The 24,689-nt window shown below is 38.3% G+C and overlaps 1 protein-coding gene across 1 annotated transcript; it reads left to right on the top strand.

Annotated features, from left to right (window-relative positions):
- The first annotated feature begins 564 nt into the window (after positions 1–564).
- LOC139480304 (nuclear receptor-binding protein-like) lies at positions 565–22,449 on the top strand. Its single transcript, XM_071263360.1, has 14 exons — positions 565–774; positions 10,689–10,811; positions 11,087–11,188; positions 12,905–12,994; positions 13,918–13,958; positions 14,677–14,771; positions 15,603–15,683; positions 16,096–16,148; positions 16,421–16,522; positions 17,306–17,438; positions 17,708–17,813; positions 18,449–18,499; positions 19,114–19,420; positions 20,595–22,449. Exons 1-14 carry the CDS (start codon positions 655–657, stop codon positions 20,691–20,693), a joined length of 1,503 nt encoding a protein of 500 aa, XP_071119461.1. The 5' UTR covers positions 565–654; the 3' UTR covers positions 20,694–22,449.
- Positions 22,450–24,689: the final 2,240 nt, after the last annotated feature.

Raw genomic sequence — 24,689 nt, forward strand, 5'->3', positions numbered from 1 at the left:
CTTGTCGTGAATGTAAAAACCTAATTTGACTGCTTAATTCATTCTAGTATGCGTAAGCTGGACACTAGACGATCCGTTTCCATGGAGATTCGTACCCAATGGAAATGGCTTACCCGTACCTACAATTCTCGTCAGATTCGTACCTGTTTTTTGAGCATTCGTACTTTATTTGGCTGACCCGTACCCATTTATTTTGTATATTTTTGTTTTGCATTTAAACTACTAAGTCTTAGCAGAAAACACGTTTAATCCTATTAATGTTTAAAGTTTCAAATTATATATATGTTTATTGGGTACGGACTCGCTTTTGGGGGCACAAGTCATCCAGTTGATTTGGGTACGACTCCGCCCAAAATGTTGGGGTACGAATCTCCGTGGGTACGGATTTTCTAATTCCCAGTAAGCTGATGTTATCAAGTTTTTTAGTATCCAAACAACGCTGAACAATTATGAAGTATAAATGAAATTATTGGAATTTTAGGAAGTCGCCTGACAGTCTTCGTGACATCGAAACAAGTACAGCTTGTTGTAACGATAGTAGCATCTACATACGCAGTCGTCTGAATAAGACAGGTTTGTCGTAGTTGGAGTACTGAATTGTTTGCCGAAAATTAGAGTATAATCGGTGGTTCTTGGCTTTATCGGCCTCACAGTATGACAGAGGCAGAACAAGAAAGCCATCCAACAAAAACTGACAGCGGAGATGAATCTGAGGATGAAAGTGAAGTACTAGAAGAGAGCCCATGTGGACGATGGCAGAAGCGACGAGAAGAGGTGTGTAATAGGGGAAATATTGAACTTGTTCGCACATCTGTCAGTCAGTCATATTCGATTAAAGCGTTTTCTGTCCGGGATTGTAATATGTCAGATATGTTGTAATCTTTATTGTTGTTGCGAGGTTGTTTGAAGTTTCGAATGACACTTCTTTGCTCTTCCACCTCATTCTCAAATGTGACCCAGCATCATGAATGACTTGACCTCAGAGGTCAGCAGTCATCGAAATGTGTCAGCTTGCATGTTTTGACATATCCGTGATGTCGGTGCCTCAGTGTCTTTGGGGATACGACGAAGGAATTTACATTTCCGATAACTGCTCTGCACATATGTGTGTAGGAAATATATCTAGATTGGACATAGATCCAATCAAAGATTTATCCATATCAAATTCAATAGTCATATAAATTGATAAATCTATCATGTTATGTTAGGTCTAAAGGTTCAGTGTAAGAAAATAAGGGTAATCCTGTTTTGACCAATGCAGTAGATGGTTCATCCCATAGAGGCACCAAAACAGTCTGTTTCACAGCTATGTTTTAGGAACACATAATTTTCAGACCATGTAATATTTTATTTGTTTGTTTTTTTCTGGTAATTAATTCAGTTACATCTCCATAATAATCAAACACTGTTCTTGCGACTTGAGTTTAATGATATTGCAGTGTATGTTGTAATTACTTCATTTTTCATTTAAATTGCACAGAATGTGAGAATATAAAAGTTGAATAATATGTTCTTTTTCCATGTAGAAAGTTCAGGCCTCTGATGATCATTCATTATCTTAAAAATTATTAAGCTGTGTGCAGCAGCACTGAAGTTTGTGTTTAAAAAAATGTTGATATTTATTATTGACCATTGTTCCAATATTTCTGGAAATAAGACTGTTCCAACTGACCAATCATCAGTTTAAATCATTTCCATATTTTGAGACTTTTTAGGAAGTTACGGGAACATGTCAGCATGTCAAAGCACCTGTTGTAAGTGTGAAAAATGAAAATTCTTAATTTGGTTGGAAATAATCCAAATAATAATAACAAATAATCCTATTTGTTGTTAATGTATCAATTCAATAGTAATGGTTAAGCATTTAATAGGGCTCAAATTAACTATATATATAACATGCACCAGTACATGGTACAACCTATTATTGAAAAATACAACCTAGTATCTTTGTCTGTACATGCACCAAGTACATTTGAAATTTGTGTCTGACTGACCCTTCCTTGTCCACACAACATTGACCTTTGAACACAATACATTAGAGCTTTATTTACCACACAACATCAATAATCCCTGTGTTATGTGTAATTTGTCATGCTTTCATGGGCTTGACATCATCAAATTGTGGGTACTTCAAAATTATGTGCACATCTTCCTATCACATTTTACAGCAATATGTCTTCCTATCACATTTTACAGCAATATGTCATTAATTTAAAGAGAATAGGTCAACACAATAAATCATTCATTTGATGCATTTTTCTGATATATTATCAGATTATGGATTAAGATTAATCACTAGAATATTGGTAATGAGTAAATGTTTGCAGTTATTTGGGGGGGCATGTTGACAAACAAGGATTTGAAAATCACAAAATATGATTTGTCGTAGAACATGTGCATTTTGGTTCACTTTGACTGATTTCTGGATCAAAGTTCTAGATCACCTTAGAATGCCTGAGCAAGCTTAGTCCCAGATAACCGAGGTATACAAATTTCAAATGCTGTGAAAGTCCCTAATTTTGGTCTAAACAGGTATGACAACAAAGTGAATTGTTTAATCTTCCCCATTTGATCCTACACATCTTTTACCATGTTGAATAATAATAAGGACTATGGAACGCTTATTAGAATGAAGCAAATGTGGAGTAATCTTGTAGTTTTAAACTTTCCCTACCAGTGTTTAAAATTAGGCATGTCATTGAAATGGTCCTTGATATAACCCTAATGCCAACAATTTAGGAAGCCCTAGGTTCAAGAGCCTGTCCATCATCAAGATCAGGTGGTTAGATTTGGTCACTTGATGGCTTGTCCTCGTCCCCCACGGAGTGGATTAGTGCTGGTAATATCGATCACTTGATTATTTACAGGCTTCTGTCATATAGCTGGAATATTGCTGAGCATGGCAATAAACAAGAAGGCTTTCTAAATCATGCTTATCAAACCTCTTCCTCTTCTTTAAACATCCTTCAAATTAAGGGGGATCCTTAAGTTTTGCTCCTATTGTATTTGAATGTAGGGACTCTCAATATTAGAGTTATGACAAGGACCCTTTTACTCACATTTTAATTTAAAAGAACTGGGCCCTGTTCCACAAAGCGATCGCAGCGCTAAGACGATCGTAACAACCATACTTTAAAAGAGACCTATGGCAGTCTTAGCACTACAATCGCTTAGTGGAACGGGACCCTGGTCTCCTTTAACTGAAGGTTAGGCCGGCCTAACAGAATGACAATTTGTTGTATAATCGGCATCTCATGTCAACTTTATCATCGAAGACTGCTTAAAAAACACAGCTAAGTACACAGCTAAGTACACAGCTAAGTACAAGATTACTCTCAGGTCCCACATCACCTGGCCATACATGCATGTCTTCCCACACCACCACACAGATATTTGTATAGCTAATTAAGATACTGGATGTCGTGGGCTGACACAGCATGGTAGTTGTACAGGGAAAAGTATTACTAATGAAGTGTGAAGGAATATGGGATGCATGTTGATTTAATCTCTGCATGTTTTGTGCTGGCATTTGTTGCTGATGAAAAGGTCCTATTGCTCACTGCTTGATGTACAGTACTACAGGTGTGATTAATCAGATTCCATTAGGTAGACCTTCTAGATCAGAATTCCTTCATATTGATCATGTTTTGTATTGTTAAGGCAGTGATACAAGATATTAGGAAGAACAAACACTCGGACTATTCAAATATTATTTGTGCATATTGTAAATCTGGGTCTATTGAACATGTTGAAGATGAGTTTCTTGTCCTGTTAATCTCGATCTCATTAAAATCAGATCTTAGTTCTCGCTTCCGCTAAACTAAGATCTGAGGACATCTCATTAGGGGTCAAGTCAGAAAGACTTTTCATCCACACAAGCGTCGCTTACCAGATCATGAAAGTGACAGTTGGAATGTGATTTCTAATCATGCTACCTCGAAACTTTAACACACGGTATTCCGAACGATAATTACGGTCTTAACAACTGAATCTATACAATCTAGACCATCAATTAGCCATTCCAGAATGTGCTTTTGTTCAGGTTTCAATTTTTTTATCAAGAATTTGCCAAAATATGTTTCGAAGCGTATTCACCAATTTGAAATTAATGCCGTAAAGCATGAGAAAGCTGCCTTCTGATTGGCTAATGTCGACTTCTTGTCAGTCATTCCATTGGTCGGTCAAAGTTCGCGCAAGGTCGGTCTGACGTGACCCGTAATGTGATGTCCTCAGATCTTTGTTTAGCGATAGCAAGAACTAAGATCTGATTTTATTGAGATTGTGTTAACCTGGGATGGCTTTTGATTCCCAAAGAAATAAATATTTGCAACATTTGTCCATAAATCACACAGTAATGCACAATTTACTTTACTCAAATTATGTAAATACCATTGAAAAACTCAAATTATGTAAATACTTATTGAATCTGTTTAACAGAGCTACAGATAAACAGCGTATTTGCGTAAAATACCCCCCCCAAAATATTCAAAAACCAATTACTTTCCACTGCTAAGTTGCAGAATGAAAGATCGTTATAAATCCTTTTCGAATTCACCTAAACTTTGGTGTGTGTTGTCAAGAAGGGAAGTGTAATCCTTGTGTAGATCAGTCAAAACAATTCCACTCAGTAGTGTTGGAAATTAGGAGACATCCAGGGGTAACTGCTATATGTTTTGGATCTTAGGACCCTCTAACTCTTGAGGCTTTTTTACCTACTTCAAACTTTAATTTAGTGTTATGACAAGGACCTCCAGACTTTAATGCTTGTTTGGAACACTACTCAGACTTTTGCCAGTGGGTTATGTGTACTCACTGACTGCTACGTGGGACAATCAATGAAGCCCTTTACCTGACCTCATGCAGGCTTATACCACAAGCAGATCTAGGTAATAGAATTGACTTGCACAAGTCTCCAAGGTGATGATTATTAGTGTAAATCATAATTCTTAGATTATTATATTATTAAGAACAGGTTTTCCCGATTAAAGGCATCCTTAGATCTAGATTTGCCTATTATATGGATAGAATTTCTGTACCTCCTTGGAGTTATCAGTCAGTAAAGCCTTGGAGAAAGGCTAGTAATAGCCGAGCTGGGACTGCTGAGTTTGTTTAGGGATAGGATGATAACATATTTGACCTATGACCAAAACGTGTCTCTCAACAGACGAACAGTTGTATACATACAATCGTGAATGCCTGGGCACTTTTCTATGCAATAAGTAAGACCTTGGAACATTTGCAAAATGTTTTAAAGGTTTAGTTGTTCTTTCAGTATGTGTCATGCATTAGTGGGGCATGCACTGCCACTTTTCAATGTGCTGTGGGAACAAGCAAACTTGTGGAATGTTTATGGCCATATGTAGGAAGGGTGCAGCCCAGCTTGATCTTTTGTGTTATAAATAAGTACTTACCCCCAGGGGTCCTGGGTTGGAACAGGTCAGCAGCACTCTATTATTAGTCAAAAGTGGACACAAGATTTGATCGGGTGGTCTTTGTGTGTCTTTGTGTGTCTGTGTCTTTGTGTGTTGGGGGGGTGGGGGGCTTATGTTCATTATATCGACCACTGGGTTATCTGATGCGGACTTGAATATTCGCCATGTTTACAGGCTGCTGTAAAGTAGCTGGAATATTGCTGACTGCTACATAAACAGTTTCCTCTAAAAAAATAACAAGGTTTTGAAATTTATTGTGTTGGACTTCGAGTGCTAACGACACAGTTACATTAAGTTTCCGTGTCTGGAGGGCACACTTGGAAAATGTATTTTTGTACTAAAAATAGCTTGTTATTTAGCATTTTATTTTTTACGTTTAATTTGTAATAAAAATACTTTTGAAACTATTTTGGACAAACACAAGGAAATAATTGATCATGTAAACACAGTATGATTCAGAACAAAAACTTTGGGATTCAGAAGTTGGAAAGGATATACTTAATCTCACTGAAAAGAAAAGGGGCAAACTTTCTAAAGTTACATCTAATTTAGCTAGAAGTTGGATCAAATGTATTTCTTCTTGTTAGCACACTTAATTCCAAAAGGGCGCAGTATAAACATCTTTATGAGTGCCCCCTGTGACACTTGAAAGGAACTACATTTCTATCCCTGAATAACAGGGTTCAAAATTAGCATAAGTCCACTAGTCCGAGACTACTACAGTTCACTAGTGGCATTCCTTGTGGACTTCTTCTTTTACCATTTCACATAAACACCACTGTTTTTTGTTTTCGATCTGGAAACCTATTCAAAGTTTACATTCGATGAAATAAAGCATACTTTTTCGGAGGTGAGTGAATAAAGAAGAATGATATTTCAATTTTGTGGCAGATCAGTAAATCCTATAGTGCAAATCTGCTATCTTATCTTACAGGACAAGCCATAGCTCCCAGCTAAAATAAAAAAAATAAAATGAACACACCAGGAATAAATAAGGGGATATGGTAACTGCAGCTCACTCACTCACTCACTCACTCACTCACTCACTCACTCACTCACTCACTCACTCACTCACTTGCCTATAGGCCGACATGTAATGACTGTGATCCCACTCACTCGCCCACTTGAATACACTGGACTAACAGGATCCCCAGAAAGAAGCGAACAGTCCATTAATTGGACTATTGAGCTGACTTCCACGTTAGTATGTTTTGCACTTTTGCCATCAGTGCGCAATGAAGTGGTGATTCAATCTGTTTATACGCAGTGAGGTCAGACAGTCAGCACTAGCTGGAAGCAGTGACCTGAAAATGCCTCCCAGACAGGGTTAATGTGACCATATCGACTTACACACTCAGTTCACCTGATACAGTACTTATGTTCAGCCTTGGAAATCGTTAACACCCAGGTAGGGAATTCACTGTAGTGGAAGCATTTGGGATGTAGGTAGGCTGTTTTACAAATATGTTTTTATAAAACTGGTTTCATTTGAAAAATGTCTTGGTTAGAAGGGTAAAATGTCTGTCTAAGGGTCATGCCAATAAACATTACACATTAATAGTCTGTATCAAAGATATTTTGATCTTCTGGCCCGAACATGGCTCTCAACATCATTTTCAGTAGAGTTTAGTGTTACTTTGTGGACTGTTATCAGCTGAGTTTACTAGACTGAACAGAATTTTACTAGACTGGGACATGTTGCTGAGGCCACACTTTCTCAATCTTATGTTTCACAGATATATTCCAGCTTTGCCACACTGCTTTGGAGTTGTGTATAACATTTTTTATTTTAAAAGAGGGTCTATATTACTTGCGGGAGAAGTAATAAAATTAAAAATATTTTAATGTTTAATTTTTTTCTTAGACCGACTGCTTTTCATTAGGGTGGTTGGCCCGTGAAATGAAAAATAAAAAATGTGAGGCCTTAAGTTGTAGACAGCATTAGACTAATGCACATTAAATGACATTATCACTGAACAAAATAGCACTGTGGGCATGATCTATTTAAGCTCAGTGATGATGCGATAATGATGTCTGACAAAGTTTGACCTGTGAAGAGTCCGGGGTAGAATAGGTCTTCAGCAACCAATACTTGCCGTAAAAGGCGACTATGCTTGTCGTAAAAGGCGACTAACGGGATTGGGTGGTCAGGCTAGCTGACGTGGTTGATGCATGACATCAATCCCAATTGCGTAGATCGATGTTTATGATGTCAATCACTGGATTGTCTGGTCCTGACTCGATTATTTTACAGACAGCCGTCATAAAGCTGGAATATTGCTGAGTGCGGCGTTAAACAACAAACAAACAACTGACAAAGTGTGAACTTATGTCAGGTCTTCAAATATGTGTTGAGGGGACACTTGGTAGGTTGGTGAGTTAGTCTGAGTCGGTTGGTTGTATATTTTGCTAACCCTAAAGTTGCCCATGGACTTTGCAAACTGGATCTCACTGATCTGTATTCCCATTGCATGTTGAACTTTGCCTTGTTTAATGTACAGTAACACTGAATTGCATGACCTGGATTTGTCCACTCAAAAGTATGTTAAGGGGGGGGGGTAAGATCAAGGATATCAACGGGCCACTTACTTTTGTTCAAGCTGTGTTTCTGTTTGCAAAAATAAACGCTTTGTGATGCTGTCCAAAGTTGGACATTGTGGATATACTATGTTTAACTGCAGAATGCATGTAAGAATGGGAGAAGAAATTGATGTGGTCAAAATGGGTCTGACTTTATGAAGCCACTAGAATGGGAAGCAGAGGGTCACTATATCTGCAAAGTTTTATTGGAAAATTCATGAATGATGAAGGCAAAGAGAAGGCTTTATAATACTGAGGAGACTGACATTGTAGTGTTGGGAATCACTTTACAAGTGTGGATCAGTCATCACTGTTCGTAAAACAACTAATGGTCTAGCATCATTTGTAATGTTCTTGCCATTGTAACACCACTTATTATGGGTATAAAATATTGATATCAACACCATTTTAGAAGAGACGCTTAGTAGATGCACATCACTGACTCTATCACATGTATTTGCTAGTCTCATGAAGGGTAGGCACCATGAGTGTTCCAACTTCTTGTCAAACCCTGAAGATCAGTCATAAGAAATCTTGGTTGAATAGTAGATGTGGGAGGTCTACCGACCAGACACAGATTTAATCCATTAATGGAAGCACCACTAATGCCTTCTGTTAGCTATTAATTGTGATAATGTTCCTGATTACCGTTCATTTATTTGCCAGGTGTGGAATCTGGGCAGTTACTAGATGTGCCTGCTTGTCAATAGAACAAATTTAATGTGGATGGTAGCTTAGTGGATAGAGTCTATACCATATATCGCCGTCTATACAGGGACCCCACCAAAAATGCAACCCCCCCGTACAACCTACAAGCCTTCAAAATCGATGCTAATTTATATAGGCTGTCTATAAAGCGAATCGGAATGAAGCACATTACCAGCGCATACACAGCTAGTTCCTACATGATAGAAACGTGTTTGTCTTCCGCAGAAAAAAATAATATTGTATCCCTTCAGTGAATTCAGGGAAATGAACAGATCATAACAATTACACTTTGTTAATACAAATGAGAAATTTGAGATAAAACATCACTAGACATGATGATTTACCGATTAAATTGTATTTCCTGTTCTGCTATTCATTGTTTTATATGCAGAGATTATGATTACCGTATGTATTGTCTTGTAAACAAAGCTGAAAGCAGCCAGGTACTTGTTATGCTCCAGACATGGGCAAGTTTCCCCTCATTACTTGAGACTGAATATAAGGTATCTTCTGACCAGTTCATTTCAAAAGTAATCAGTTTCAAACTGGTGAACAGACTCTGTTTCCAACACCTTGATTATACAGGTTATATGCTGTTATTTTCTAAAACCAGTTGATTTTAGAGCGAAACAGGTCCCCAATACAAAAGACCTGAGACCACTCTTGGTTGAAAATGAGTATTTATAAGATGTCACCTGGTTGATTGAGTGTAATGTCCTCAACAGACCCTGAAACAAAACTATCCAAAGAACTCCCATGCAAGTCTTAAATAGTTTGGCAAGTCGAGAAAGCTTCAGTTCCAGTGTCTGAAAATGAAGAGATTCTCTGGGCTCCTTTCTGTTATATCTTTTAAGACAATTAATCAAAAGAAAATCATCAAATATTTCAGAGATAAAATGCTAGTCTCATTCCCCAGTGGCATAGATTAGTGTTGTCCACACTACCATCCACCGACTTGCTTGGGCCAAACATTATTATTTACAGGCCATGTGACAATGGTATTGTCAGAATATTGCTGACTGGCATCACTGGGATAGACAATAACCTAGGAAGTCTACTCTACTACACATAGTCTCAATAGTGATAACGTATTCAGAGCTCTAGATCACTCTTTGAGCAATTGAGTTTTTACTCTAGGGTTTCTATTTTAATTGGGTTATTACATTTTATATTGGTGACTTATATTTTTTCACTCATCTATTCATCACTCTATTGGGTTTTCCCAAAATTAGTGAACATTTTAAGATTTGAAAAAAAATGAAATAATGTTTTAGATGTATATAACCATGATAACTGTTCTAAATATATAGGCTTGACTCGGAAAATAAGTTAGTTCGTAATTTGTGTTTCAGAAATTAGCTTCTTTGTACGCATGCTAAAAAAGCTTCATTGGGTATTTACGCAAGCTGTTTTTGTACATTTGAGTTTTTCATTTAATGCATGTGTTTCTGTACACAAGTTAATTGAAAGTAATTGGGTTTGGAATATTGGGGGGGTATTTTACACAAATATGCTGCTTATCTGTATCTCTGCATATTGGAATGCCCCAAAGGTTTCATAAATCTACCACTGTACCAGCTCTGAGAATACTTAACCGTTAGCTAAACTGGCTCGGGTTAGTGGGCAAGTACTAATTTCTATCCTGTCATAGAACAAAATTCACAAAGAAGTAGTTTTTCTTACTGCAGCAGCCTGTAATTTTAGCCCCTAGTCCAAAGCAGTCTAGTAAGCTTTACTAAGGAAAGTCATCACATTAGCACTGATATCTGTTGACAATGATGTCAAGAGACAGGTTCTGGCTGGTAGACCCAAGTGAGTTTGACGCAGACTGCTCGGTGTAGAAGTAGGTGCACCAACTCACTCAGTGGTGACACAGAAAAAGGTGATAGTTTTGAGCAGGTAGTAGAGGATCAGTGAGTTCTCCTCGCACTTCCCCATTCGCTCACCTTATGACATTACGTGTTGCAGGTAGAGCAGCGGGATGTCCCTGGCATCGACAATGCCTTCCTGGCCATGGACACAGAGGAGGGTGTGGAAGTCGTATGGAATGAGGTCCAGTTCTCTGAGAAGAAAAACTTCAAAGCCCAACAGGTATGTAGTGTTTACTCAGGATTTATCTAGGGCTTAATCGTTGTAAATAATTAGTTTGACTCTTTTCAGAAATTGTGCGATTTTCTAAAAGTCATGACAATGGCGTAAAAAGGCCTGACATATATATTTTAAAATAATAGACACATGAATAGGATTCAAAAGACTTTTTTTTCTGCCCAAGTGACTTTTTCTAAGATGATAATAATTTCATCTGGTTATCCAGTATCAAACCTGTATTTATGTGTCTGCTGTAATTGTCAACCTCTCACCCTCAGGACAAGATCCGACAGGTGTTTGACAACCTGATTCAGTTGGAGCACCCAAACATTGTCAACTTTCACAAGTATTGGACTGACACCAAGGGAGATAAGCCCCGGGTACGTGGACAACACACACTGAGATAGGCCTTACAAATTGCTTCAGTTTCATGCTGTTCATGTTCTAGGACATTGACTGAATGCTGTCATTAATTTAAGGTTGTTTTCAAATTGATAATCATGAAGACGAATGCCCTGCAGTTATTGATAGCATAATTAAAGTATTATCGATTGTTCTTATATCATATGATGCTAGCAAAATCACAGCACTTCTGTCTCAACAAGATAACTAGTAGGACATTTTTTTATAAATGCTCTCTTAAAAATGATGGTTACTCAAAGCGAAAAGAATTTCTTTTTAAAATTTAAAATAGATGGAGAATATGTTTTTCCACAATGATGTGAACTATAAAGATTTAGTTTTATTTTCTCATATTTTTTTTCCAATAATAATTTTTAAAGTAATCGACAAACTAAGGAAAATGAGACTAGATGTTGCTATTGCTAAGATTTAAGAATTAGAGTTGCAATTATTTTTTATGATTCATTCTGTGAAGAAAGTTAAATTCGAAGTGGAGTAAAGCTGGAGATTGAAGCCATACCTGACAGCATTTTATTCTTGTATATTTCACAAAATAAAATCTAGGTCAAGACACTGTGAAACAGCTAAGACGTGTGATTGTCACGTGTATCATCGAGTACCCTGTTTTCGAACGACACAATTTTTTAATAGCCATATTGATCGTGATTTGTCGTATTAAGATGAGAGGTGTGACATTGTCAAAGCTGCCAACATGACAGTGCACACATACGGCCTGTCAACACTGGTTCATGTGAAGTACTGATCACCAGTTGAACAGTCTGTCTCATTCACAATTTTGATGCCCAAGAGTAAAATAGTGTGAACACTACAAATTCATATTTTGCGAAGAGGTTTCAAACTTTCAGTTACCATTTTATGGCACCCTTAGGAATAATGTTGAGAACTGTGCACCATATAGGCTTTCAATTCATGGAAAACCTGCTTAAGTACCACCCAATCAATCAGGTGTTCAAAGACAGGTGATGTTACTTGAGTACAAAACACTTTATAGGCGAGATAATGGAGGTTTTGTTTTGTTTGTTTGTTGTTTAATGCTGCACTCAGCAATATTCCAGCTATATGACGGCGTTCTGTAAATAATCGAGTCTGGACCAGACAATCCAGTGATTGGTATCATGAGCATCGATCCACGCAATTGAGATACGATGACATGCATCAACCAAGTCAGCGAGCCTGACCACCTGATCCCATTAGTCGCCTCTTGTGACAAGGATAGTCGCCTTTTACGGCAAGCATGGGTTGGTGAAGACCTATTCTACCCCGGATCTTCACGGGTCAGATAACGGAGGTGATGTCTCTCTTATTGAAGACTCACTTTCTGTTGATATATATATAGCTGAATTCTAGACATCATCTACCAGTAGGAACTCAAAATCTACATTTTGATTCTCTCATCCCTTGAAATGTCAGCAGTGGTGTTGTAAGTGCTCGTAGGGTAGCCTAGTGGTTAAAGCGTTCGCTCGTCACGCCGAAGACCCGGGTTCGATTCCCGACATGGGTTCAATGTGTGAAGCCCATTTCTGGTGTCCCCCGCCGTGATATTGCTGGAATACCAAACTCACTCACTCACTGTAAGTGCTCGTAATTGGGGTATAAGAGGATATATATTTATATTGTTGAGTGTGTATATATGTTTTGAACTTCTTAATTGATTGATGTTTTTGAAACTGCAGGTTATCTTCATTACGGAGTATATGTCCTCTGGATCTCTCAAACAGTTCATGAAAAAGACCAAAAAGAACAACAGGCAGTTCCCTCTAAAGGTGAGTTACAAATATAGGGAGAAACAAAGCTGTTCTTTGTACTACCCATTGCTTTTTTTTCTGAGAAAATGTAGAAAAATGTGGGTTTCCTGATCTCGTCAGCTGAGTTACTCCGTTGTTGAAACAACATCACATAATGTCGTCATGAACAATGGATGTCTTTGACTTTAATTATGTGTGACAATGTGTTCATATGATGTCATGTTGCTATTGGTCTCTTCACAAAGTATGATAGCAATGGAACAATTGTTATAGTGCTCAGTAATCACTGAAAATAATTACCCTTATGACAAACATCCAGTCTTCAGGTCAACTAGGTTGTGTTGTATTTATAGCTTCTGTTGTGTATATTCCTAACAAAGTAAAGTAAGGTAAAGTTTCAGATACATTTCGTCACTTCGGCTGGAAAAAAGCTGATGTAGAGTTGAGTATAGGGATGTTATCAACAATTGTTGTCAAGACTGAAATAACATAGAAAGTGCAGATTTCCTGGTTTTTTGGTATGAACTTTGCATGCGTTCTCAGGTAGTGTTCCAGTAACTTGTACATGCTTACACTGAGATGTAAAGGGCACAAAATTGGGTACAGTCTCATTCTACATTAGACCCGTGAAGATCCGGGGTAGAATAGGTCTTCAGCAACCCATGCTTGCCGTAAAAGACACTATGCTTATCGTAAGAGGCGACTAACGGGATCGGGTGGTCGGGCTCGCTGACTTGGTTGATGCATGTCATCGTATCCCAATTGCCTGGATCGATGCTCATGATGTCAATCACTGCATTGTCTGGTCCAGACTCGATTATTTACAGACCGCCGTCATATAGCTGGAATATTGCTGAGTGCGGCGTTAAACAACAAACAAACAAACATCATTCTGCATTAATTAACATTATACTATATTCTTCTCTCTTTTCATATATCAGAGTTGGAAAAGATGGTGTACTCAAATACTCTCAGCTTTGAGGTGAGTTGTATCTATGTTCATTATCCAGCCTGTTTCTAGCCCACAGTTCATTTCAGTTGAGTGTTATTTGTACAGGTCCATTGTACAGAAACAGCATGATTGTATTGTATTGAAGGCCAAGTATCGCAATGCACTGAGTTTTGTTTCACCATGGAAAAGAAGAAATCTTGACAAAATATGGTGTCATGCCTTAATAGTAGCCCCTCTACAGGGTTAGAACAAGCAAAACCACAAAATCTAGACCCATTGTATCAATTCAAGTTTGGATATTTGCATGTGCCAAATAGAAATGTTCAGGTTTCTAGAAGCAGTACATTTTGTCATTCAGGAAACTCAAATAATTTGAAAGATTTCTATATCTTCAGAACAAATAATCAACTTGTTGTTGCTCTAGTGCCTTGCTTATGGACCCGTGAAGATCAGGGCTAGAATAGGTCTTCAGCAACCCATGCTTGCAGTAAAAGGCGACTACATGTTTGCTTGTCGTAAAAGGCGACAAATGGGATTGGGTGGTCAGACTCGCTTACTTAGTTGATGCATGTCATTGATCCCAAATGCGTGGATTGATGTGCATGATGTCAGTCACTGGATTGTCTGGTCCAGACTCGATTATTTACAGACCGCTGTCATATAGGAGGAATATTACTGAGTGCGGCATTAAACAACAAACCAAAGCAAAACCAAAGAACCTTGCTTATGATCTTGTGTTTCTTCCCAGTTATCTACATTCCTGTAATCCTCCAATCATTCACGGCAACTTGACGTGTGACACCATCTTTATCCAGCACAACGGCCTCATCAAGATAGGCTCAGGTACATTCTCACAGCTAGGGTGAACAGTTTCACTAACTGAAGATAGTAGATGCATTTGTGGTTCATTTTACAAACATATGGTCCTCTACTTTTGATTGGGGTATATTTTTCTTTCAATGATACACATACATGATTCTCATACTATGTCATGTGTATATTTAATTAGAATTACATGTCTGATTACCCTTATCAGAAGTTGAGTAGTATATATAGTGCTCAACTGACTTGTTGAAGTCATGAAAGTCATACAACAGGAGGTGTGGAGATACCTGTCAAAAGAGCCAACTAAATGTATCGGGTGGACAGGCTCACTGACTCGTCGTATCCCAATTGTGTGGATCGATGCTCATGATGTTAATCAGGGGCACAGGAGGCCCAGTCGTCGAAGGCACCGCAATTCTCTGTGCAGAGTTGCGTCCCTTGGGCTCCCCAGAAACCTGTGATTGTGGGTTCGAATCCCGGTTTCCTCCAGATTATGTTTCTAGGTTTGTCAGCACCATACCCGTGCTCGTGGATTTCACCAAAATGGTAAACGTCTGAGACCTGCACCACTTCAGGCTTTCCTCCCACATAAGGCTATGATATAACTGGAATGCTGTTTAAAGCGGTGTTAAAACCCAACTCACTCACTCACTCACTCATGATGTTAATCATTGGATTGTCTGGTCCAGACTTGATTATTTACAAACTGACGTCGTGTAGCTGCAATGTTGCTGATTACAGTGTTAAACAACACAATGAAATCATTTCATTATTTGATAGAATAACATGTAAAGTAGCAAGGCCACATGGCAGCCTGTTGCTGGACTGTAACTGTGATGTGTGTTCCAGTTGCTCCTGATGCAATCCATCTGCATGTGAAGACGTACCGGGACGACCTGAAAAACATGCACTGCATCGCTCCTGATCCAGGTAATAAGGCAGGGAGAAATAACACTTGTGTCTCAGCTAGCATACCTTTAGCAGGTATGACTTGTAGAAATTTATACATTACTTTATTAACTTTTTGAATAGTCTACTAAGGATAATATAAATGTTCGTCTCTTTTCCTGACTAGTAACTGATGTCATAAACACAAAATCCTATGTTCTTGCCAGTTTTTGCTTGGTTTACAAACCTTTTTTTGATGATCCTATGAAATAGATCTTTACAGGGACATCACCATCACCTTTACCCAACATTACATTTAGAGTTGTTTTAAAAAAAAAATTCAAAAATTAGTTCCAAATGGAATGAACCCTGATTTTGAAATCCCTTTGTGCGTTTATTTACGATGGTTTGCTGGATGTGATGAAATAACCATCTTTCCCCTTTTCAACTACAGAACCCATTACAACGAAAGTAGACCTCTATTCCTTTGGAATGTGCGCCCTGGAGGTAAGAACTAGTTTGTCACTACTTCATGTAAGTGTTATTATAATCTTGTCTATTAAACAGATTTAACATGGATTTCTTTAAAATGAAATTTCATTTAAGTGTTATTATGATCTTGTCTATCAAACGGATTTAACATGGATTTCTTCAAAATGAAATTTCATGTAAGTGTTATTATAATCTTGTTTGTTAAAAGGATTTAACATGGATTTCTTCAAAATGAAATTTCAATGTTTTTTTGAAATAAATAAAACGGTTCACTTTTCTTCACACAGATGGCAGCACTAGGTTTCCATGGAAATGGTGAAGGCGGGAATCTTGTGACCCTTGAGGCAATACAGCATACACTTGACTCTCTGGATAATAAGCTTCTCAAGGTATGTGTGATGTGAATTAGTCCTTTAAGGCTTCTGCCCAAGTCTACCCCCCTAAGTCTGTCCCCAGCCTTGCACTTTTGTTTTTGAAACTATGCAGTGCTTGGACACTTTATATGGGCTCTTTGTCCTTGTCAAACTAGTCCACATCGGATCGGAGAGGTTTTTTATAGGATATATGAACGGTGTCTGTCCATGCTGCAGCTTATCTAAGAGGTACTTGTCAAGATTGAATTTGAAATTGGTCCTGCCAATTTTTATCTTATTTATAGAGTTAGGGCCCTTGATCCATATAATCTATCTTGGTACATTGTGTCTGGTTGGGGACAAGTTTTCTCAGAAACTACTGAAGTTAGCCTATCTAAGAGGTAATTATCAAGACCGTTATTTTTTCCAGAGAAGGGGCCTTTTGTGTGTATTAATTTCACTTTTAATCTTTTATTCTGATGACATGAAGCAGCCTAAATGCCTATCTCTTCTCAAGGCTTTATAGGACTCTTTTGTTATAGTTTATGTTCACTACTATATGAACAAAGAATATTCTAATGTGCCCCATGGCGGGAGATAGTGATGACACTGTTTTTACTTGTCCAATGTCACTATATTTTCCAGATGTACTGTATTACTGGTGACAAAGTATTTGTTGCCATAACCATAATCAATTTCATACACTTCGCAGACCTTGTTTATGTTTTACTATAGTACCATAATACACCTTTCTGCAACCTACGATGAAGTGTTGTTGGAAGACGTGTTTAGATAAAGTCTTTCTTATCCTATTTTCAGGATTTCCTGGTCAAGTGCATCGATAGGGATCCCCACAAGCGCCCCAACGCCAGAGAGCTGTTGTTTGAAGCAGTATTATTTGAGGTCCACTCTCTGAAACTGCTGGCTGCACACACCTATGCCAAGACTACATGTAAGTTCTATGTACTTGTTACAACTGCTGCTCAATGAACCGTGTTTGTGTTTATATTCAAGTTGGTATTTCCGCTATCTAAAGGCCATCTTATTGTTGAAAGTCATTTATCTTTTCAGACATAAATGCAAAATTTCATTAATGTGATCAAAGACCACTCTCATTTTTCACATTTAATTCACGCTCGCGTCAATTTCAAGATTTATAGTATTGTGCTTTGTTGAACAATGAAATGCCACAGAATCACTTGTAATTTATTTATTTTGTAGCCAATCTTCCAGAGAAGCTGACAGAAGAGGCCTGCTTTACCAAATCTGATCCAAACAAAGTGATAGCAGAGATACACCATCCGAACAAAAGCCCATTTCAAATGAGGCAAGTGAATACTGCTGTCACACTTAGTAAACCCAGCTATGATGTGACTGGAATACTGGTGTTACTGATGTAAACCTATACTCACTGTGGGTTCCATGTGTGAAGCCCATTTCTGGTGTCCCCTGCTGTGATATTGCTGGAATATTGGTAAAGGCGACAGCAAACCCAAACTCGTTCACTCTCCATACTCACAGATACCTAGTGTCTCCATGTTAATATCGAACTAATTGTGCGTAAAATGTGATCAAGATGGATAATTTATCCTTCCTTGAAAAGATAAGAAAACACTCTATATGCATGTCGTAATTTTGGCAACCCATGCTTGTCGTAAGAGGCTATGTCACTAACGAGATTGTATGGATAGGCTCAATGAATTGATTGATGCTTGTCATCGTATCCTGAGTATGTAGATCGATGCTCATGATGTCAGTCACTGGATTGTTTGGTCCAGACTCGGTTATTTAGGATGTATGGTTATTTATCATATACCTGGAATATTGCTTAGTATTGTTACACAACAAACAAACAAACTGAAACTCTGGGAACATTATTAGTGACTGTCAAAGTGTAAGTGTTGAAGTGTTGCAACAACAAAATGCCTGTATTGTCTGATACTTATGTTCTTGCTTCCTCAGGTTTTCACAAGTGCCAGCATTGGAGTTGGAGAAGTTCCTAGAAGATGTGCGGTAAGTTTTAGGAATCGCTTTCAAATATTGTGCCATGAATCCATTGACATGATATATTTTGATTGATATCTGTATCTTTGGGACACAAGCACTCTATCAGTCTAACACCAGACAATTTGCTGTACAGAATTGCATCCCTTAACCTTGCAGGATCTGCTGGCAGGGTACCTTTGTTTTTTTCACTCATTTGAAGTTGAATTGTAGCTTTTAGAATTTAAGTGTGCCAACTAGAAGAATAATTTTAAACCATCATCAAACACTTTGAATATCATTTCACCAAGGCTAGATAACAAGCAGTTGTATTTATGAAAGTTTGCCCTTTCCTTTTCATTGAGATTGGTAATCCCCGCTGTCATTTCTATATACCCAGTTATATTTTATGAAATATAACTGTGCATTAAGCCTGCTCCCATGTTCATCATTTTGGTCATGTTTTTGCATGGATTCATACAATAATGATAATAATCTCATTGTCTTGTTAACAAACATGATTATAAGTGTGCCCTTCAGCAACATTGCCATTTTGATTTGAACCATGGCTTTGGCATTGAAATACAAGGACCCTTGCAATGTTGAGAGCAACCCAACTCACGCAGTGTCTATGTGTTTACCAGGAATGGAGTGTACCCGCTGACAGCATTCGCAATGCCCCGTCCTCCTCCATCTAGGCCACAGGCCAAAACACCAGAACTAGCAGAGTCTGTGAAGTCCGAGACGCCGGAACACATGGATGTTGAGACCAGGATGGTGATCAATATGTCATGTCAGACACGCAAGAATGAGGACAACCCCACCAAGTTGATTACTATATTGCTAAGGATGGACGATAAAATGAACAGACAACTTCAGTGTGAGCTATCAGGGGAAGATAACTCCACAACTCTAGCTGAAGAGTTGGTTCACTATGGATTCATTAATGAGGTAGGAGTGTGTCAATAGAGCTTAATGCGCGTTAGCAATCTTGCAGCTATTGGAGCAAGTAATGGGGAAGGTATTAATCTACTGACACACAATGAAAACACATAATCATGAGACCCATGAAGAGTAGGTCTTCAGCAACCCATGCTTGCTGTAAAAGGCGACTATGCTTGTCGTAAGAGGCAACTAATGGGATCGGGTGGTCAGGCTCGCCGACTTGATTGATGCTTGTTATCGTATCCCAATTGCGTAGATAGATGCTCATGATGTCAATCACTGGATTGTCTGGTCCAGATGCGATTATTTATGAAATATGATTATTTATCATATACCTGGTATAAAGCTGAGTATTGTTACACAACAAACAAATTGAAACTCTGGGAACATTATTAGGAATTGTCTGGTCCAGACTCGATTATTTACAGACCGACGTCATATAGCTGGAATATTGCTGAGTGTGGCATGGGTTCCTGAAGACCTATTCTACCCCAGATCTTCACAGGTTCAGTGTTATTTTGAGTGTAATTTAGTAAATGGGAATACTTAAGTACTTGTTCATAAAACACCATATCGTTTTTGTCAGGCAGTACAAATGGAAAAGGGGCGGTCGGGTAGCCTAGTGGTTAAAGCGTTGGCTCGTCACGCCAGAGACCCAGGTTCAAGTCCCGACATGGGTACATTGTGTGAAGCCCATTTCTGGTGTCCCCTGTCGTGATATTGCTGGAATATTACTAAAAGCGGCGTAAAATCATACTCACTCCCAAATGGAAATGAAGTGAAGGATTGAATGAGGGCAGGTAGTATGTGAATGTTGATTGACAAGGAAGAACAATGAGGTACTGACTGTGCACCAGGAATGGGCTTCACACATGTACCCATGTGGGGAATCAACCCCAGGTGTTCAGAGTGACAAGTGAATGCTTTACCCACTTGGCTAACCCACTATCACCAGGAAGTCAGATTGTTGTTTGCATATGTTGTCTCTTTAGCTTCCGGTTTCGTCATATCCAGATTGTTTTGCTTCCATTTTGGGTTGCCATCATGTAGCTGGCATGTGCTGATACAGCATTAATCCAATAGCACACAAATTGATTATAAACATTGTAAACTGTCCAGGAAACAATGTAGATGTATTTTTGCAAGAACCTTTAATATCAAATAATTGCTCTCTTTTCAGCTTGACAGAGACAAAGTTGCCGTAATGATCGATGAGAATTTGAAAAATGGTATGTGCAACGAATCGCCCACTCCACCAATAGCCATTCCATCCTCGTAACTTCGAGGCTCTTCGAAATTCCCCAGGTTTTCGGCCAAATACTTTACAGGTTCTTCACCCATGATAAATTATGGGAACTGCCTAAACCAGAGCGAACACTTGGTTGCAGTACAAAACTCACGGAAATCACTGTAATATCTGTCCTAGTCAATGCAGTAAATCAACAATCAAGGAAACAAGCACATGCTTCCGTAGTTTATCGTGGAGATGTGTCCAGTTGCCAACTCTGAAGAAGAAAGTGCCTTTACAGAAACTGTCCTGAGTTCCAGTCCAGCATCCTCTGATATATACCCAGTTCAGTAGCTGGTACATTGATATATACCTGGTACAGTAGCTGGGTCATTGATATATACTCAGTTCAGTAGCTGGTACATTGATATATACCTGGTACAGTAGCTGGTACATTGATATATACCCAGTTCAGTGGCTGGTACATTGATATATACCCAGTTCCGTAGCTGGTGCATTGATATATACCCAGTACAGTAGCTGGTGCATTGATATATACCTGGTACAGTAGCTGGTGCATTGATATATACCTGGTACAGTAGCTGGTGCATTGATATATACCTGGTACAGTAGCTGGTACATTGATATATACCCAGTTCTGTAGCTGGTGCATTGATATATACCTGGTACAGTAGCTGGTACATTGATATATACCCAGTTCAGTAGCTGGTACGTTGATATATACCCAGATCAGTAGCTGGTGCATTGATATATACCTAATACAGTAGCTGGTACATTGATATATACCCAGTACAGTAGCTGGTACATTGATATATACCCAGTACAGTAGCTGATACATTGCTGGTACATTGATATATACCCAGTTCTGTAGCTGGTACATTGATATATACCCAGTACAGTAGCTGGTACATTGATATATACCCAGTACAGTAGCTGGTACATTGATATATACCCAGTACAGTAGCTGGTCCATTGATCTATACCTGGTACAGTAGCTGGTCCATTGATATATACCCAGTACAGTAGCTGGTACATTGATATATACCCAGTACAGTAGCTGGTACATTGATTTATACCCAGTACAGTAGCTGGTACATTGATATATACCCAGTACAGTAGCTGGTCCATTGATATATACCCAGTACAGTAGCTGGTCCATTGATATATACCCAGTACAGTAGCTGGTACATTGATATATACCCAGTACAGTAGCTGGTACATTGATTTATACCCAGTACAGTAGCTGGTACATTGATATATACCCAGTACAGTAGCTGGTCCATTGATATATACCCAGTACAGTAGTACATAAGCAATTCAACGTCAGGTTGCCTGGGAGGCTCCATGTATTGGATGCTTTCATACAAGTTACTTTGAGTTTTGTTCAGTTGTATCATATAATTAAGAAATAATGATAATTACCAAAGCAAGACTGGTGTTATGTTTGGGGAAGAAACTCTTTTGTTGTTCCTCTCCTATCTCATTTGACACTGTGCAACAATAGCGGGAGAAAGTAACTCAGTTTTATCGTCACTATATCCTTATCATGTGAAGGAAAATTACTTAAATGTTAGTATTTTGTAACCATCCTATGATGCCTATAGATACCTTAACCTTTTTCTATTTGGATGGGACAAGTGATAATTTCTTTCCGAACATTCTAACACATTTCAGGTTCATGTCAAATGTAATTCTTGGACAGCTAAACTTTATTTGCATGCTAAGGAAATTAATCACATCTTTGTATAAAAATTTACTGACCCATCCCCCCCCCCCACCCCACCCCCCCCAAAAAACCAAACAAAAAAAACAACTGAAAATAAAAGAGTCATATAACTGTAATCACAATAATAGAACCTGTGATGGAACCACAAAAGTTTTCTTTTAAGTTCAGCTGTAGAAGTTTCCAGGAACACTGAAAGATGGTAGTATGATAATGACAATCTTCGAATCCATATGTTTGTATGATATTAGATGTTATTAAATTTCATTTTTGGTTTGGGTATGTATCAATTGTGAATGAAATGTATTGAACTGTTTTCATTATCTTCATAGTTGACATTGATTTTGATATCTGTGAAGTATATTCTGGTTTGTTTTAAGATTTTGGTGTATGCACCAGTACTGTGTTTCAAATAAAAATTGAACACATTATGAGATTACAAAACAGATCTAAAATACATCCTGTTTCAAATTTCATCAACTAAAGTAAAGGCAGTGGCCATTGGCAACACAACTTAAATGTTTTGCACGTACTCAGTCCTCATTGTTCCTGCATCTCAACAGGGTTGTTTTAGATTGTGAGCCTATTTTGACATACTCCGATGACAATTGTATGCATGTGATATATCTTGTTGGTGTAAAAGCAGGTACTTGCATCATTGTATCATTTAGCTGTTTATTATTTTGGTCTGTTATCAACAGTATTATTCAGTGTATAGAGCTGTATGCCTGGGTTATTGAGTATATCATGGTAGCAATGTGGATGTTTTGCTGTGTTGCCGAATGTGTTAATGCGGTTTGTAAAAATTATATATATGTATATAAACTTAGCAGTATACATACAATAGAAACTTGAACATGGGACGTCTTGTGTATGCATGGACGAATGGACGATTTTTTTCTGTAAACATTTGTGATTGGGCAAACCCCAAGACTTGTTTAATGATTGACTACAATGGTCAGTTTGGAGTTGAAGTGTTGACTCAATAACTGGAACACATGTGAATGGAATTTTATAGACATGAAAAAAGCACACAGCAATTCAGTTAGGGAGCATTTGCTCACCTGATTAGAAATCAAGAGAGCAATGGCATTGTCCTTCTGTCGTTACCGTATTCCTTTTTGACATTGATTTTGCAAGGCTTATGGAGGTGCTGAAATTTGTATGAATGACCCCAGTGATGGCTTCTCTGGAAATTGATCGTAGAGTTCCAATCTGATTTTACACATGGTTGCCATTTTTTGTTCAGAATTCAGGTGAACTACAGAGCTTAGTGACTCTATAATATTAGTTTTATTCGTCCAATTAAGATATTTTTTTCAGTGAACACAAATGTAGTCTTTTACCCATTGAAACTGCTCTCAAGCCTTGTATAGTTCTTCCCCAGAAGCAGTCCACAATTACCCGAACTAGGATAAAGATTGCAGACAGGACTTTTCCTTGACAGTCCTGGTTGAAGCAGAGCATTTAGACTCGACATTCACAGCCTTGTATAGTTTTTCCCCACAAGCAGTCCAAAGTTTCTCAAGGGGGCACGGGTGGCCCAGTCGTCTAAGGTGCCGCAATTTGCTGTGCAAAGTTGCGTCCCTTGATTGCGCCAGAAACCTTTGATTGTGGGTTTGAATCCTGGTTCGCCCCGAATATGTTGCTAGGTTTGTCAGCACCATGCCCATGCTTGTGGGTTTCACCGAAGTGGTAAACGTCTGAGACCTGCATCACCTCGGGCTTTCCTCCCACATTAAGCTGACACGCCGTGATACTGACACTGTTATACTGTTAAAAGCGGCATTAAACACAACCCACTCACTCAAAGTTTCGCAAAACAGCTTTTTGGGTCACATTGTGACAGTGTCAGTATACACAAATACAGCCATTGAAATGATACCCCAGCAACTGACATGGTTTGTGAAGACAAAAATGATGTGCAATGATGTTTTGTGTACAGAATGGATGTGAAGTTAATTTTGATATGTTCAGTGTAATATGAGCTCCTATGAAGTTTTTTTTATGTCAACTTTGCACAGGATTTGTGTTTGCCTTGTTTCCAAGTTGAATATGGACTTAAAGCCAACTTTGGTAAAAATTGGAATGGAATATTCATCTCCTCTTTGATAATTGTCTATTCTAAAACATAGTAAAAATATTAAAGGGGCCTTCAGCCCTTGTTTGAGAAGTATTTTTGTTATCAGATAAAGGGTGCAGTGATAAGTGTCATGATACACACTTACTGTTAAAGCTATATATTCAAAAATACATATCGGGGGTTACTCTTGAGTACAGAAATATATTGTTCATGTCATCTT

Source organism: Haliotis cracherodii, unplaced genomic scaffold (genome assembly GCF_022045235.1).
Source record: "Haliotis cracherodii isolate W230 unplaced genomic scaffold, xgHalCrac1.p SCAF_4, whole genome shotgun sequence".
In the NCBI taxonomy this organism is placed as follows: Eukaryota; Metazoa; Mollusca; class Gastropoda; order Lepetellida; family Haliotidae; genus Haliotis; species Haliotis cracherodii.